General features: G+C 42.1%; 1 protein-coding gene across 2 annotated transcripts in view; it reads left to right on the top strand.

Moving 5' to 3' along the window:
* CCDC180 (coiled-coil domain containing 180) overlaps nt 1–10,830 on the top strand; it is a 40,566-nt gene extending 29,736 nt beyond the window's left edge. For both annotated transcript variants that reach the window (XM_084649891.1, XM_084649890.1), the window contains exons 28-38: nt 354–424; nt 2,029–2,206; nt 3,271–3,345; nt 3,883–3,949; nt 4,736–4,877; nt 5,417–5,577; nt 6,531–6,668; nt 7,392–7,503; nt 8,433–8,538; nt 9,031–9,169; nt 10,620–10,830. In XM_084649891.1, coding sequence (XP_084506017.1) covers nt 354–424; nt 2,029–2,206; nt 3,271–3,345; nt 3,883–3,949; nt 4,736–4,877; nt 5,417–5,577; nt 6,531–6,668; nt 7,392–7,503; nt 8,433–8,538; nt 9,031–9,169; nt 10,620–10,751 — 1,321 coding nt within the window. In that variant the 3' untranslated portion in view covers nt 10,752–10,830. The remainder of the gene's footprint in view (nt 1–353; nt 425–2,028; nt 2,207–3,270; nt 3,346–3,882; nt 3,950–4,735; nt 4,878–5,416; nt 5,578–6,530; nt 6,669–7,391; nt 7,504–8,432; nt 8,539–9,030; nt 9,170–10,619) is intronic.
* Nucleotides 10,831–14,576: the final 3,746 nt, after the last annotated feature.

The raw sequence follows: 14,576 nt of genomic DNA, 5'->3' as shown, positions 1-14,576 counted from the left end.
GGGCATTGTTTGAATTAAAGGGAGATAAAATGTTACGTAAAGGTAAAAGTATGAGGAAAATGTATAAACGTTAATGAATAATTAGACAGTGGATGGTGTGAAATGGCAAGCTCCAGACCTTTTCAATAGCATGCTTGAGTGTACAATTGTGCTTGCAGAAACTTCTAATTTACAATTATGCTAGCTCATTTGAATTGTTCTCACGCAAATTATTGCAGTTAGACGTGCATTTGTAAATTTAGCCCTAACATTAGGCAGTATCTCAGAGATTAAAGTGCTCTCAGACCATGACAACAATAGAGAACTGGTAGCTGGGTATTTAGAAGCCACATAGCTCTTAATTTTTGTTGCAGAATTCAGCAACCAAAGAAATCTCCAGAACTGCGGCATGAGAGAGATGATCGCTCACAGTCAGTAGCAGGAGGTATGCAAGCAGTCTTTTTACTGCTGAAGTTTTCTTTCTTATGGATTGACAGAAAGAAATATATATTTTAACTGGAAACTCTTAATATGTGACTATATATTTATACCTCTGAGCAGGAATAAAGTACATATCAGCCTACTACAGGCCATGTTTTTTCTTGCTTGCATCATACATGCCAGTTGACTGGGTATGTGTGCACCAGACATCCTTTGGGATATGGCGTGCAGGGAAACATACTGGATAGCCATATCTCCTAGTACTGTCTTGAGAGGTTTGGATGAATCCTGTCCTGCTGCTTATGAGAAGGAAAGAGGCCCCCTACACACTCTTTGTCCCCAACCATATGTGTCAGTATACAGGGGACAAGACTTATCCCTATATCTTTATGTGAGTGCATATATACTCCCATTAGGAGAAGGCAATGATATTCTCTCTCTCTCTTTTTTGTTTTTGTTTTGTTTTAAATGAAGGATTATGTTGGTTTAGGTAAAGTGTTTGTGGCAGCTGTTCATGTAATTCCATTGAGGTTTTGAAAGTGGCAGCTCTCCATATAACTCCCATGGAGGTTAATAGGAGTTTTAGAGCTAAACCCCATGCAGCACTTCGAAAATGTAACCGTGATGGAGATCCAGTAATAGAGTAAGCCCTCTTCCCACATCCTTGCCTTGGTCCTAGACATGATACAATGTGAGCTTTCTCAGGCTGCCTAATCAATAACCTCCCTCTGACATGGAGAGTCCACTCTGGGCTAGCCATACCTGCTCATTTCTGAGCCTCCCTTAAGCAGACACTGCCATTTGTGTCAAACATGTGGTAGTTTTATGAGGACACACATTCACCAGAGGCTGAGTTGAGGCCATCAAACTCAGGTCACTTAGTACTTCAAGTTGGACTTAAATTCTGGTGTGAAAAATGAAAGCGGAGAGCTGTAGCCAGAAAAGAACCCAACTTCTTATGAAAGAAGTATCTAATCAGGCAGGGACAAATTGGTTTGGATGAGATAAAAATATGCTCATATCTTCATCCAAACCTTTCTGAGGTTCAGAAACTGTTTGCTTAACTTCTCTGTATGTTTTCCACTTGCTTTTGTTTCTAATTTAGTTCAGGACCTGAAGTGGAAATACCAAAACACAATGAAGCAGACTGTTCTTTTGTGGCTGGATTTTACCCTTGTCTTAAATGGCACTGCAAGGGAATAAGACCCCTGAGCCCTTTCTTACCTTTGTGAGATATACCTGGATCTTGGGCCTGCATCTGGTGCAGAGGGCAGCTCCTAGTTTCTAGATTCTCTTCCCATGAGCATATACATGGAATGGGGCTGGAGGGAAGCCAGGAGTGGCAGAGGCTCATACCTCTTCCCTACCCAAAGGTGATGCAAGGAGCCCTTCCCTGGGTAACTGCTGGGGCAGCATACCTACATCTTGCATAGAGTAGCACCTAGACTTCTGGGTGCTGAATCCAATTTAGAAACATCTTGATGTTTTCTCTTCACTTGTGTCAATTAATGTGAGGAGTACTCAGCATGGAAGTGAAAACACATGCTGTATAAATGTATAGAAATGACTTCAAATTTGACTTACAGAATTTACTTCTTTCCTTATAAGGGATTTATCAACCCATTTATCAGCCGATTTATCAAGCAACTTATCAGGCTCCCACAGCACAGAGAGGTTCTGTTTCAAATCTGCAGGCTGAAAATCCCCAGAACGCTGTTCTTTATAGCAATTTATCTGTAGGACCCAAGATGTCTACCTCTGTAAGCAAAAAGTTGTCAGTGGGGAGGTAAGGACTATGGAAAGAGAAACTCCAGCATCTTGTGTATGTGGGTTTTTTTTTGTCTACTTCTCTTTCTTGTCTAACACTAGCCTGCTTTCCATCCTCCCACACATTCTCACTACTGTTGGTGTGAGCCTTTTCCCCAGCGGTGCCTACCATCTGGAACAGCTGCGCTGTGTATTTGTGCCTTATCTGCTCGCTCTCATTTCAAATCGCGTCTCAAACCTCACCTCTACCTATTAATTTCTCTCTCCCTCTCCTATTTCAGTTAATACAAAGGGTTTGGGGATGCAGGTTGATGCTAAGTTGTGTGTATGTAATATAAAAACACACAGTAATTTCCAAATATATGGATGTGTGTGTATATTATTGATAGCACAGACAACACAGGTATTCGCAAAAAGAAAAGGAGTACTTGTGGCACCTTAGAGACTAACCAATTTATTTGAGCATAAGCTTTCGTGAGCTACAGCTCACTTCATCGGATGAATGCGATCCGATGAAGTGAGCTGTAGCTCACGAAAGCTTATGCTCAAATAAATTGGTTAGTCTCTAAGGTGCCACAAGTACTCCTTTTCTTTTTGCGAATACAGACTAACACGGCTGTTACTCTGAAACACAGGTATTATAATTTTCAAATGTGGGTGCCTAAACTGGATGTCCTATTTTGGAAACTCAAGTTGGCTCTTAGACACATTAAATGGGCATTTATGTGGCTAGATGCTAATCTGTATGCAGTGTAGTTGTAGTGATATTGATCGCGGGATATTAGAGAGACAAGGTGCGTGAGGTAATACCTTGTAGTGGATCATCTGTTCTAAAGGAAGGTCAGGAAATAGAGGATCTGGAGGGCCCATAGGAAGCAGAATCCTGAGAACGTCTCTATCAGATGATAATTTTCATGTAATATAAATGTGGGGCATGAAAATCTTCCCAGCTTTTTTTTTTTTAATTTGATAACGCTCATATGACCATAGTATCATAAACAACTGGTGAGAGGGGGTGGAGAGAGACTATGTATTAAAAGTCTGAATTCTTTTGAATAAAGTAGAAAATCTTTGCCTTTTCAGCATACAAAAATACTCCAGAACAGGTCGAATTGACAAGAAGTTCCACATCTTTGGAGAGAAGCCTAAAGAATCTGAGTAAGTTTGCTCTGTATTTCGTAAAGTATTGATCCAATACACCATTAAATTGCTATTTTTGAAAAGCTAGATTAGACAATTGTACAGTCTTAATGTGAAGTGTTAATTATAGGTGTGGTTGTTTTATATTATTTGATGCATTGGACAAAAAGGGGTGGGACACAAAAGGAGAAGGGGTGGAAACCTGTCAAAAAGCATAATGTTGGAAGCTATGGAGCTATATTATATATGCTCTTTAGTGTAGAAATTTAGCTGGTTTTGCCTTTTTTGTTATGCTACACCTAATATTTTCTGCATGGGCTTTTGTATGTGCATTTTACTCTTGTCTTTGCTTGCCTTGAAGAGGAGCTGTACCCAGAGGGATGGGGTCATCTTAGGCATTCTTACAGCAACGTACAAATATATGTTATTTACATTGTATTTATGATTATTTTAATATATGTACCTCTCATATTCAATGAGATAAAATGTTTTTAAAAGTCAGAAATATTCCTAGTACCAAGTACTTTTTGGATTGTCATTGTGTTTTGGTTTCAGTCATTTTAAGGGGATTATCACCTGTATTCTCTGGGAGGGTAATGATACCTTGCTGTATCTTGCTGAGGTAAGAAAACTTCATTTTCTGCAGTAAATTTCTACGATTGTGGATTTACTCCGGTAGTAGCTTAGCAATTTGGTTCTACTATATTGCATTGGAGCTCCACAATAATTTGTCTTACTCTATTAGTGCATCCAGTGTATAATAATAATAATAATAATACTTAATACATGCATTGGCTTTTATATCTTAAAGTTCTGTACAAACAATAACTAAACTTTATACCATCCCTGTTTGGCAGAATAGCAGGTGTGGATGAATATACATACCTCTGCCATAGTTATGTGATAGAAAGGCTTCATTACCAACACAACTCAAACCCTGTTAGTTGTAACGGGGTCAGACGGTAGGCGCAGATTAAGACAAAATGGAGGTGAAGAAGTCTTGGTCTCAGTTTTTCACAGATAAGGTATAAATATACCAAAATGCCCTGCTTTTAATGGCCATAACCACACCTCAGTGTCATGAATTCAGAGACTAGAACATCACCTTAATAACAAGATGATTAGGAAAGCTGAGATCAGAGACTGGATGTGATCTAGTTACAAGGGAAAGAGATTTGACAATACGCCTGATATCTGGTAAGGAATCTGCATTCTCAGCAAACATTCCCTCTCTGAGCTCAGGTCAAAGCTGCTGGTAAAGTTCAAGTCGGGGAGGATAAAGGTGGCACAGAATGAAGGGGAGGTTGAAAGCCCTAAAGATCCACTGTACTGATATATTTGCAATGGTTACTCTTAGACTGGACACTTTGTCAAGTCCTTTTCTTTACCACATCTTTACCTTCCAAAGGAGTTTTACCGAAAGGATAAGCATCAAATCACGAGGCCTGAATATCTGCAAGAGACGTTTGACCATTGTGCAGAATTGTTTGGGCAAAAGCTCCTGTCTTATCAGAGCCAGACGGATGATTACCATAATTCCTGCCTAATAGGTAAAATCCTAGGGCTTAATACGTTGTCATATATATCAATTGGAATTGAAAACTGAAATGATCAGAAGTCCAGAGTTTTCTTAAATCAGTCTTGGGCCAATGCCAATGGAAGAAGAAGGAACCAGAGTAGCCTTAGTATAAATGTAAGGTCCTGTTATCATTGAAAAGGCTGGAATCTCCGCTTTCAAATTATGCAGTTTTAAAGCCTAGTTATGTTTCCACTCCAGTCAGTGGCAATGCTCTTATTAACTTCTGTGGGACCAGAATTGGGCTAATTACCTGTAACTGGAGTGCTGTCAGTTACTAAAATTATGTGAGAAAGACCACTGGAAAAATATTTAATTGAAAGACCTGTACAAATGCTTCATGACCTGTGTGTGTCTCCAACCACTGGTCCTGTGAAAAAATTATCCCTGTGAAAGAAAATTCCAGTCACTTTTGGCACTTATACTATACATTAGTTTGATTGGTTTCTGGTTCCGTGACGTCAATGTCTGTATGTGACACAAACCTTCCTCTGGTTGTACCTTTTCCACCAGAGTTCTGGGATCAGTTGAAGTTGTTTGAAGAACATCTCCCTCAGATCTCCCATCTGGTTATCGACAGCCTTCTCAAAGAGCATGAGCAGCAGCTCAGACACTTCACTGATCAGATCCGGCAACTCTTCAAAGAACAGCTGGAAGAATGGGACAATGCAAAGGTATAGTTTATGGGCATGCTGGAATACCCTTCCACATAAGGTATCCACAGTGTGACAGAACATGTTATTGTCATTTACATTAAACTCATTTGCTTGCTTATGCCACTGACTCCTAAACTACCCGCTGATTTAATTTCCTAGTTTCAGTCTCATGTTTTTAACTAGAATAGTTAAACTTGGAGGTAAGTTCAGGCTTTCAAAAGCATGTTAGGATTTTGTTTTGTTTCCAGTATTTTTATTTGCTGTCATATGAATCTCTGTTCTTTGATTAAAAAAAAATCTCTAAGTGCTGTGTGTTAAGTGGAATGGTGATCCTTAGTTGACACTAGTAAGCTTGTGTGCACTATCCCTTTGGGAGCAGAGAATCTGGAAGTTCGGTGAGTATTCAGTGGATCAGGGCTGGGCACTCCAGAGGAATGCTCGGAGTTCTCAGGTGCTATGTGCTTCTCGCTAACCTATACGGAGAGAGCGAAGCCTGCAAAAGCCTGCAGGACAGTGTTAGTGCTGCCAGAGGCTGGTGGAATCAAGGGTCTGACCCACAGTAGCTACAACAAGACTTCCTTGTGCTAAGGGCAGGTGATAGAGAGGTGCCTCACAACACAGGGGACCCTTGAGAAGCATCACAATATCACTGATATCTCAGGGTTCTCTGCTGAAGCCTATCTGCTTCCCTAACCCTCTGTCATCTCTCTGTCCCCACTCTGATCTACCTGGGGATTCTCTCTGTGCAGCTTGTGGCTGTTCTTTATAGGGGAATCAGCTGATCCCTGCTCAGGTGTATCTCCTTAGTAACTAGGGTTGGCTGGCCCCAGGCCTTTAGCCATTAAAGGGCATGCCACCCTGTTACAACCGATACACAAAAGGGTTGTGTTTCTACTTATCCCTCTTTCTCTCTAGGACCTAGTCACACATTCTTTACAAAAAATGCTAGTGATGTATTTGTTTGATTAAAGGCTGAGAACAAGAACAAACTGCGTCCAGCTCTGGGGCACCCGGACAACTTACTCCAGCTGGAGGCTTTGTGCCAGAAGGAGTTAAAAAGACAAAAAGACCAAGCTGATGGGATACTCCTTAACGCCCAGAAACTGCAGGTATGAATGACATACTAGACTGTGGCTTGTTAGAACCTATTTGATTTCTTGCTCAAGGTCAGAGGTTGGAGTTTAGGGTGCATTTTACCTCCCCATTAAAAGTGAACTGGAAAAGATTTTTAGTTTTAGGCAGCCCCATTAAAGACAATATCATATGACTCTTAATTCTGTGCTGTCACCACTAGACCATGCTTTCTTCCTAAGATTGTAGTCAATCTGTTGTTCCCATGGGGTATTTAGTCACAGTGCAAACTGAGGAAAGGGATGAACTTGCATTTGTCTGCTCCCATAATGACAATATTCTGGGTTCTGAAGCTAGTGTTGTAGTGATGGCATGTGAGAATGGAGTAATGGTGACATCTCCTGGTTAGCTATCTTAATTGCAGCAGGTGATGAGTGTTTTCCCTGTGGATGTTTCAGTTTTCTGTTTAATCATTTTGTGCAACTCTTCGGGCAGATTCTGTCTAACTACACAGATCTTCTTGTGCCATTTTATAATTTACATCAATCTGATCAGTGACGTGTTTGCATTCGGAGCATTCCAGAGAGGCCACTCTGTGAGCTTTTCATAAAGTGCTGCTCTGTAGCTGTTGCACAAAAGCAAAGTTGGAGAGTTGTGTAACTCCTCAGAGCTGCTCTGAAAGGAGATGAGATTCTTTGGAGGGAGAACTTTTCCCATCTGCACTCATACTTGAGTCCTAAATGATAACTGTGTCCCCATAGGCCTGTGCTGCTGAGTGTGCCCAGAAATTTGTTTCTGCGCTAGCGAGCCTCACAGAAAAACTGCTTCTGGAGTTGGATGAAAGTATCACCATTGATGATATACAAGTAGCAAGTAAGTCAACTGAATGGAACACTTACCCAGTTCTCCACTTCCTTCTTGATGCTTTCAGTAAAATGTTGTTAAAAGGAGAAATAGAGTTCCTTCTGTAATCTTCTGCACTATTTCTTCTAGAATTGCATATGCCTATTGCTTTTCATAGCTATATTTCATTATACTGAATAACTTGTAATACCAAACGCTGTCATCCATTGCTTTTTTCTATAGTGTTCCTTGTCTAAAGATTTCAAGGGAAGTTTTATGCAATTTAAGTTTTGTAAAAAGTACCCAGAGATTTGGATGGGTGCTATTCTGGTTGCTTTTCAGACTAACTACAAGTACAAATTTAGAGTTTGTGATTTCAGATCAAGTTCTCGAGAGCGACATATTTGCATCTCCCTTCTTCCCTGACTGACACTGTAGGTGAGGTTCTGTGCTGTGCCCCTTGGAGATGCAGCATAGACAGCACAGACGGGAGGAAGTGGTGAGGGTCCAATGATAGTTTGTGCACGCAAATTCAAAGTTGTCATGGAGGCTAATGCAGCCCCCGGATGCTCTAATTACAGCTGCCTCCCAGGGCTGCCTGTTAACTAGTTTGTAGCCCAGAACCTTACCCCTGCCACCCCCTACTCTGGGTCTTATGATCAAACCAGAATTGGCCCTGAGGATGTTCCAGCACCTCAGTCCCACCACATGGCAGTTCAGGATGCTACTAACAGGGTTCTAGGGCCAATTAGAAAACTATTTCTGTGCTCTGGTGATGGGGTTTAGGAATAGGAGACCCTTGAGTACTGTGAAAGGAAAGAATTTGGATGATCCACTGACTTTTGCAAAGTTACCTCTTGAAAACTGAAAGTATCCAGCTTTGTACAGTTGCTTTGGAGCAATGATATGTAGCTGATCTTGTTTTGCTGTTACTAAGTCTGTCCTTTGCTATGTCCCAGAAATTGAAATGCCAAAAGAGAAGATCTCCACCTTAATCCGTCGTAAACAAGCTGGGCTTTCTTTAGAGATCCATGACATTAAGCCATTAACTGAACGTGGCAGCAGGTATCACTAGTATATATTGAATGCTTCTCTGTACATTCTGTCAAAAATGCTTCTGGGTACTGTCCACACAGTTTTCTACTATACTTGTTGATGTCACTACACTTGTTGAACTTCCTAAGTTCTACCCACAACAGTTACGATGTTGTTTCTCTAGTAACTAATGTACTTCAGAGAGGGGGGAAATGCCTACCTCAGGACAAACCCTACCTGTTTTGATCATGTGACCACATATTAATCAATGGGATTCACACATAACAAAAAACAAAGCATTTTTTTGTTCTAGTTTTTTTTAAATAACTAAATTCCCCACTCCTAGGCTAAGAATATGAAAGACAAGTATTAATCTAAATTCTGCTTTTGTGGAGATTTCTTTCTGGAAAAAAAAATCTGTATTTCCTCTTTAGGTATAACTAGCAGTAGAATCGTTCTACTCCCTTACTCCTCCTCCTCCACCAAAAAGTTTTTAAAAAATTTCTTGTTTGTGGTTTTAAGGACTTGGCCAGGAATACCCAAGACCACGCTCACAGACGGTCCAGACCATATTCTCTGCAGAGAAACTGCCTCTGTAACAACAGCCAAAACTACTCTGGGTCATGTTTCAGCAAAAGAAGCAAGAGATGCAGCCTATGTGGTTTGTGCAGGGGAGAGGTGTAATTTCAAGGGGCTATAAGAGAAGAAAATGTATCTGCTCATAAAACCAAGGCACACTGCGAGTCTTTTCAAAGATTATAGTCAGAATCAATGTGACTAGAAATCCCCTCTCATTTCCATTTCTTTATGATGGTGACAAAAGTAGAAAGTGCTTGAGTGATTTCTGCTGAGAGCCTTTTCCATCAGGCCCTTCCCCACTTTTCAATAGGACAAAACAATGAGTGTTGCCAGAACAAATGATCACTATTGTATGTAATGTTGATGATGATGTAGAGTTGCAGTTTGGAGAGTAACAGTGTTGTCAGGATTTCCCCCTCGTGCTGTTTCAATACAGCACTCATTTCTCTTCCCAAAGTCTGCAATTTCAGTCTTGGATCACAAGGCTAGTTCTCCCTTGGAGTGGAATGGGTAGTAAGAGCCATTCCCATTTCCATCCTAAATCCTGAGTCATCTCAGATTTCTCTGCCACTAGCAGGGTCACTCTCTCGTCACTTTGGTCATTAGGAAAAATGAACAGATTCCATTCCAGACTCCTTCAAAGCCCTCCAACTCACATTGCGAATAGCTCAAAGAACAGCAAAATCAGCAGCTGGGGAGAGGTGCTTTGTTAAGTCCTCATGGGAATAAAAGATCAATGCTGCTGGGCCAGTTCTGGAAGTGACTTTATTTCAACAATCATTTTGTATGGACAGTAAAAAATATATATATTATGGCAGAGGTAGCAAGACCATAAAACCGTGTCAGTTTTATATGTGTAGTAATGATGATGAAGCACTTGCCTCAAAACACTCCTGTGAAGTAGGAGTGGTGTATGCGTAGATGTATGTAAGTAATATTAATCAATGGTATATATCATATAGTACATACATGCTGCACAATAAAATATATTTTGGTAAGGCAAAATGAAACAATGTAGGTTCAAGAAAACCATTTTCATTTTTAGAATAAGAAATCATTTGTTTGGTCTGGAGGTTTTAATGATGGTAAAAGGTTCACAACTTCCCCATCCTGTCTAGGTGATGTACCTCAGAGCAGCTTCATCACACAGTTTAGCTCGTCTCTTTGCCTTACTGAGTTGTAGGACAAAAGTAGATTTGAGACTTAAAGCCCTTCCCCCTTCTAGAACAGGTAGATCTTTAGTCACATGAACTCACTGAGGTGAGATAGAGAATCTTACATTTTAACCCAATGTATACTTAAAAGCAAAACTTAAATATTTATTTTGTTTATTTCAGTACCCATTAAATAAAGGAAAGGAAAGAAGGCAATGAATAATTAAATACCTGTGTAGCACTATTGTCAAATATGGAAAACAAGTGGCCAGTACACAATCATTTGACACAGCAGAGCAGGGCATGGAGTTAGAAACTAAAAGAAATGGCAGGTATATCTGATCTTAACCAGTTTCTTCTTTTTGGTTATTTGTTCAGAAATATAAGCATAAGCTGGAAGAGGAGTTTGCCAAGATTAAGGAGGAAAACACAGCCCAGCTAATGAAGGCTCAGCGCTGGGAGGGTTGGTGGAAACAATCTGTTCAGAAGATAAAGCAGCTGTATGCTTGAACCTCTTGTTACATGTAAATCTGTGTTGATAATATATCAGTATCTTTGTTCTACAAATAAAACTTTATACTTTACTTTATTAGAGGAAAAAGTATGAACATCCTGCAACTTTCCTAGAATAATTGGTGAGTGTCTGTAACTGGTCCATGGACAGTCCGTCTTTGCTGACTGGTCTGTGTCCAAAGCTGATTCTGTCATGAGAATAATTAGTTGTTCTTGTGTCTCTTTATAACAGCCACTAACTGATGGAGGTTAGGAAGAAATTTCTCCTCTAGACTAGTTATTTTATAATTGTCCACTGTTGGATTACTTGAACCTTACAGGATGCTGCATTAGCTGCACCACAGCTCTGATCCAATCTGGCAATTCCTGTAACTAATGTACTTGATACCAAAAGGCTGATTGGTCTGTAATTAGAATAATCTGTAACACCTTTTTAACATTGCTGCCCCCTGGAATAATAGCTGATTATATGGAGAGACGGGCTATTTTTGTTAATAACTCAGACACTTCAGTCTTAAATTTCTTGAGAATTCTCGGATTTATCCCATCCCTTGTACTTGTATCCAGACTGAAAATGCCTTGTTCTTCCCTCCTAGAGCTTATTTTCTAAACCTTGAATCATGTACATTGTTTTCTTCTGAGCTCTTTCTTTCTCTTATTTCAGTGAACTTTAAGGACTCTAGTCTTAAGGGGTCAAAAGTGTACATGCTTTAGCTCATCTTCTGGCCATTTAAAAAATTATGTTATTACATGCAGATAAATTCAAGCCTCTTCGGTAGAATTTTTTAACAATCCTCCAATCATTCAAGCTAGGGCATAATTAACATACTAATTGCATGAATTTTTTGAGAGACGGGTTTGAACTGAGGGCAGGGAGTTGCTGTTAAGTTGTTCGTTTGTTTGGAACCCCATGAACTGTTTTATTTTATTGTACTCCAGCAGCTCTACTCTGAAAAGAGACTCTTTGGGCCAGAACCTTAGCTGGTGTAAATCAATATAGGTCTGTTAAAGTCAATGGAGCTACATCAGTTTACTCCGGTGCTGTAAAAGTGACCGTGTGAGGTTTAATGGTTATTGTCTTGACAATTTCTATGTCAGATGCACTCAGTTTGCCACCCCTCAAGCTTCAAGATCAACCTGGTCTCTAAGCATCAGAATGGTTTCTTTCCTTCTCATGCATCATCATCAGAAGTAAACTTCTGCAGGCCCCTATTAACTCTTGGTGGCAGCTCCATTGAACCAAATGATGCCTTCAGTGACAAGGATACATTTTGCACTATTGTTTCTTGATTCTGATACCTTTATGTGGAGTCCTTTCATGCTTACTGTCACGTTGTCTGGAGTGGCTCATAACCGTGAGTGCATGCCTCAGGGCAGACTGTCAAGAAGCAGGGCAGAGACTCCAGATAGGTTGTGTGTTCTATAATTAGACTTCACCAACCCAGTAACAAGTATGAACTCCTAAGTGCTATAATAATCTTACCGTGGAGTCACAGACCATCCCTTGGGGCATTCCAGTCTATTTTGCAGCCAGGCAAGCTGAACTTAGTGACAGTTGGTTGCTATACACCAGTGGTCTCCAAACTTTTTACACACAAGATCACTTTTTGAATTTAAGTGCAACCCAGGATCTACCCTGCGCCTTCCCCGAGGCCCCTCCGTGCTCACTTCATCCCCCTTCCCTCCGTTGCTTGCTATCCCCCACCCTCACTCACTTTCACAAGGCTGGGGCAGGGGGTTGGGGTGCGGGAGGGGGTGCGGGCTCTGGGCTGGGGCCAAGGCATTTGGAGTGTGGGAGGGGGTGAGGGTGCAAGCTCTGGGAGGGGGTTCAGGGCTGGGGCAAGGGGTTGGGGTGCTGGAGGGGGTATGTGATTCTGGCTCTGGAAGGGGGCTCCGGGAGGGGCTGGGGGTTGGTGTGCAGGAGGGGTGCGTGCTCCCGCTCGGCGGCACTTACCTCGGGCGGCTCCTGGTCAGTGGTACAGTGGGGCTAAGGCAGGCTCCCTGCCTGCCCCGGCCCCATGCCACTCCTGGAGTACATCCCTGTAGCCCGGAGTGGGGGGTGAGCATTTGGCTCTGTGCGCTGCCCCTCCTTGTAGGCACCGTCCCCACAGCTCCCATTGGCCGCAGTTCCCCATTCCCAGTGCTTGCAGGCAGGAGCAGCACACAGAAACCCCTTCCCTCCCACCCAGGGGCATGCTTGTTGCTTCCAGGAGCGGCACAGCGCCAAGGCAGGCAGGGAGCCTGCCTTAGCCCCACTGTGCCACTGGACTTTTAGCAGCTGGAGATCGCACTGACTGTTAGAGGCTCCAGGGTCAACCAGTCGATCGCGATCTACTGGTTGGTGACCACTGCTATACACCAAAGATTGCAAAATATTCAGGTTGCTCCCAGTTCCCAAGAGACCAGTCACTTACCCCACTTACGTTGATCTCACACCAAAGACAACGCCTGTAGCCAATCCTATAGTAAATTACCTAAGGGTTTATTAATTAAGAAAAAAATGAGAGCATTATTACAAGGTTAAAGCAGGCAAGCATATTATACACAAATGGGTTACAGTGTATGGTTTCAAAAGGTGACAGAGTTGTAGTAATCTGTCAGCTCTGAATAACCTTTTGGTCTAACCCAGGTTGACACTGGGGATCTCTGCTTCTGTTTCGTAGCTCCAGCCCTGTGAGCGTCCAAATAGCAAAAGACATGCAAAAATGTCTTGTCAGCTATTTTAATTTCCTTCTTCCAGAAGTCAAGATGATGGGACGAGCCTTTTTGCAGGGAGCCTCTTCATGGACTGAAGGAGCAATTAGCAAAATCTTTGCATGGTGATGTCCCACAATGGTCCATTCAGTTTTGATAGGTCTGCTTGATGGGCAGGAAAGGATCCCTCCTGACTGAGTTTGCAGTTTCACAGCAAATATTTTTACAGTTACAAATCAAAACCTTAAATATTACCTTATAGCATGTGATAAAGAAATTATAAGATTAATGCATGCAGCAACTTACAAGCATTTCATAAAGCCTACACACTAAACATATTGTTAGGCTACATTTTTGTCATGGGTATTTTTTGTAAAAGTCAAACAAAAATTAACAGCCCCTGACCTGTCCATGACTTTTACTAAAAATATCTGTGACTAAAACTTGAGCAGGGGGCTGTGGGTGCTGGGGGAGGTGGCCCAGGACCCTGCTGGTGCTGGGTAGGTGGAGTGTTAACGGGCCTGGCAGGGGCTCCCTACCTGGTTCCATGTCCCTGCAACTCCTAGGTGGCGGAGGGGCACAAGCGCTGGCTGCCACAGTTCCCATTGACCCCCCGACCCCTCCGCCGCTTAGGAGCTGCAGGACCATGCCAGTGGGAGCCTCCCACCCCGAGGTAAGCACCCCCCTGCATGCTCCAATCCCCTGCCCCTAGTCTTAAGCCCCCTCCCATACACCCAAACTGCTGGCCCAGGGGCTGCCCTGCTCAGGCAGCCCCTAAGCCAGGACCAGCTGCTGCAGAAGTCATGGAAAGTCATGGAATCTGTGACCTCTGTGACAGACTCGCAGCCTTCGTAAAAAGTCCAATACCCATTTTACTCATGTTAACACAAGTGAAACAGACTGGTTTCCAGCAATGAATTTGTCAGTGCTCTGCTGAGGCCGAAAGCCTTGGCAAGAGCTGGCGTCACACTCACTGTAAATGCTGGTTGCTATAAAGCAGGCAAATGAGTTTTGGCCTGTGTTTTGCAGTACTCTCTCTCCTTAGATTTTATAGGTATTCCCTATGGCAATTTTCTGCCACTTGATCCAAGACTTAGGAGGCTGCCATTGTTAGCACTGATGTGGTTA

This window comes from Lepidochelys olivacea (genome assembly GCF_965140295.1).
Source record: "Lepidochelys olivacea isolate rLepOli2 genome assembly, chromosome: 16".
NCBI classification, from domain to species: Eukaryota; Metazoa; Chordata; order Testudines; family Cheloniidae; genus Lepidochelys; species Lepidochelys olivacea.
Note: the sequence above shows the minus strand (reverse complement) of the source record. Positions and strands in the feature narration are given on the sequence as shown.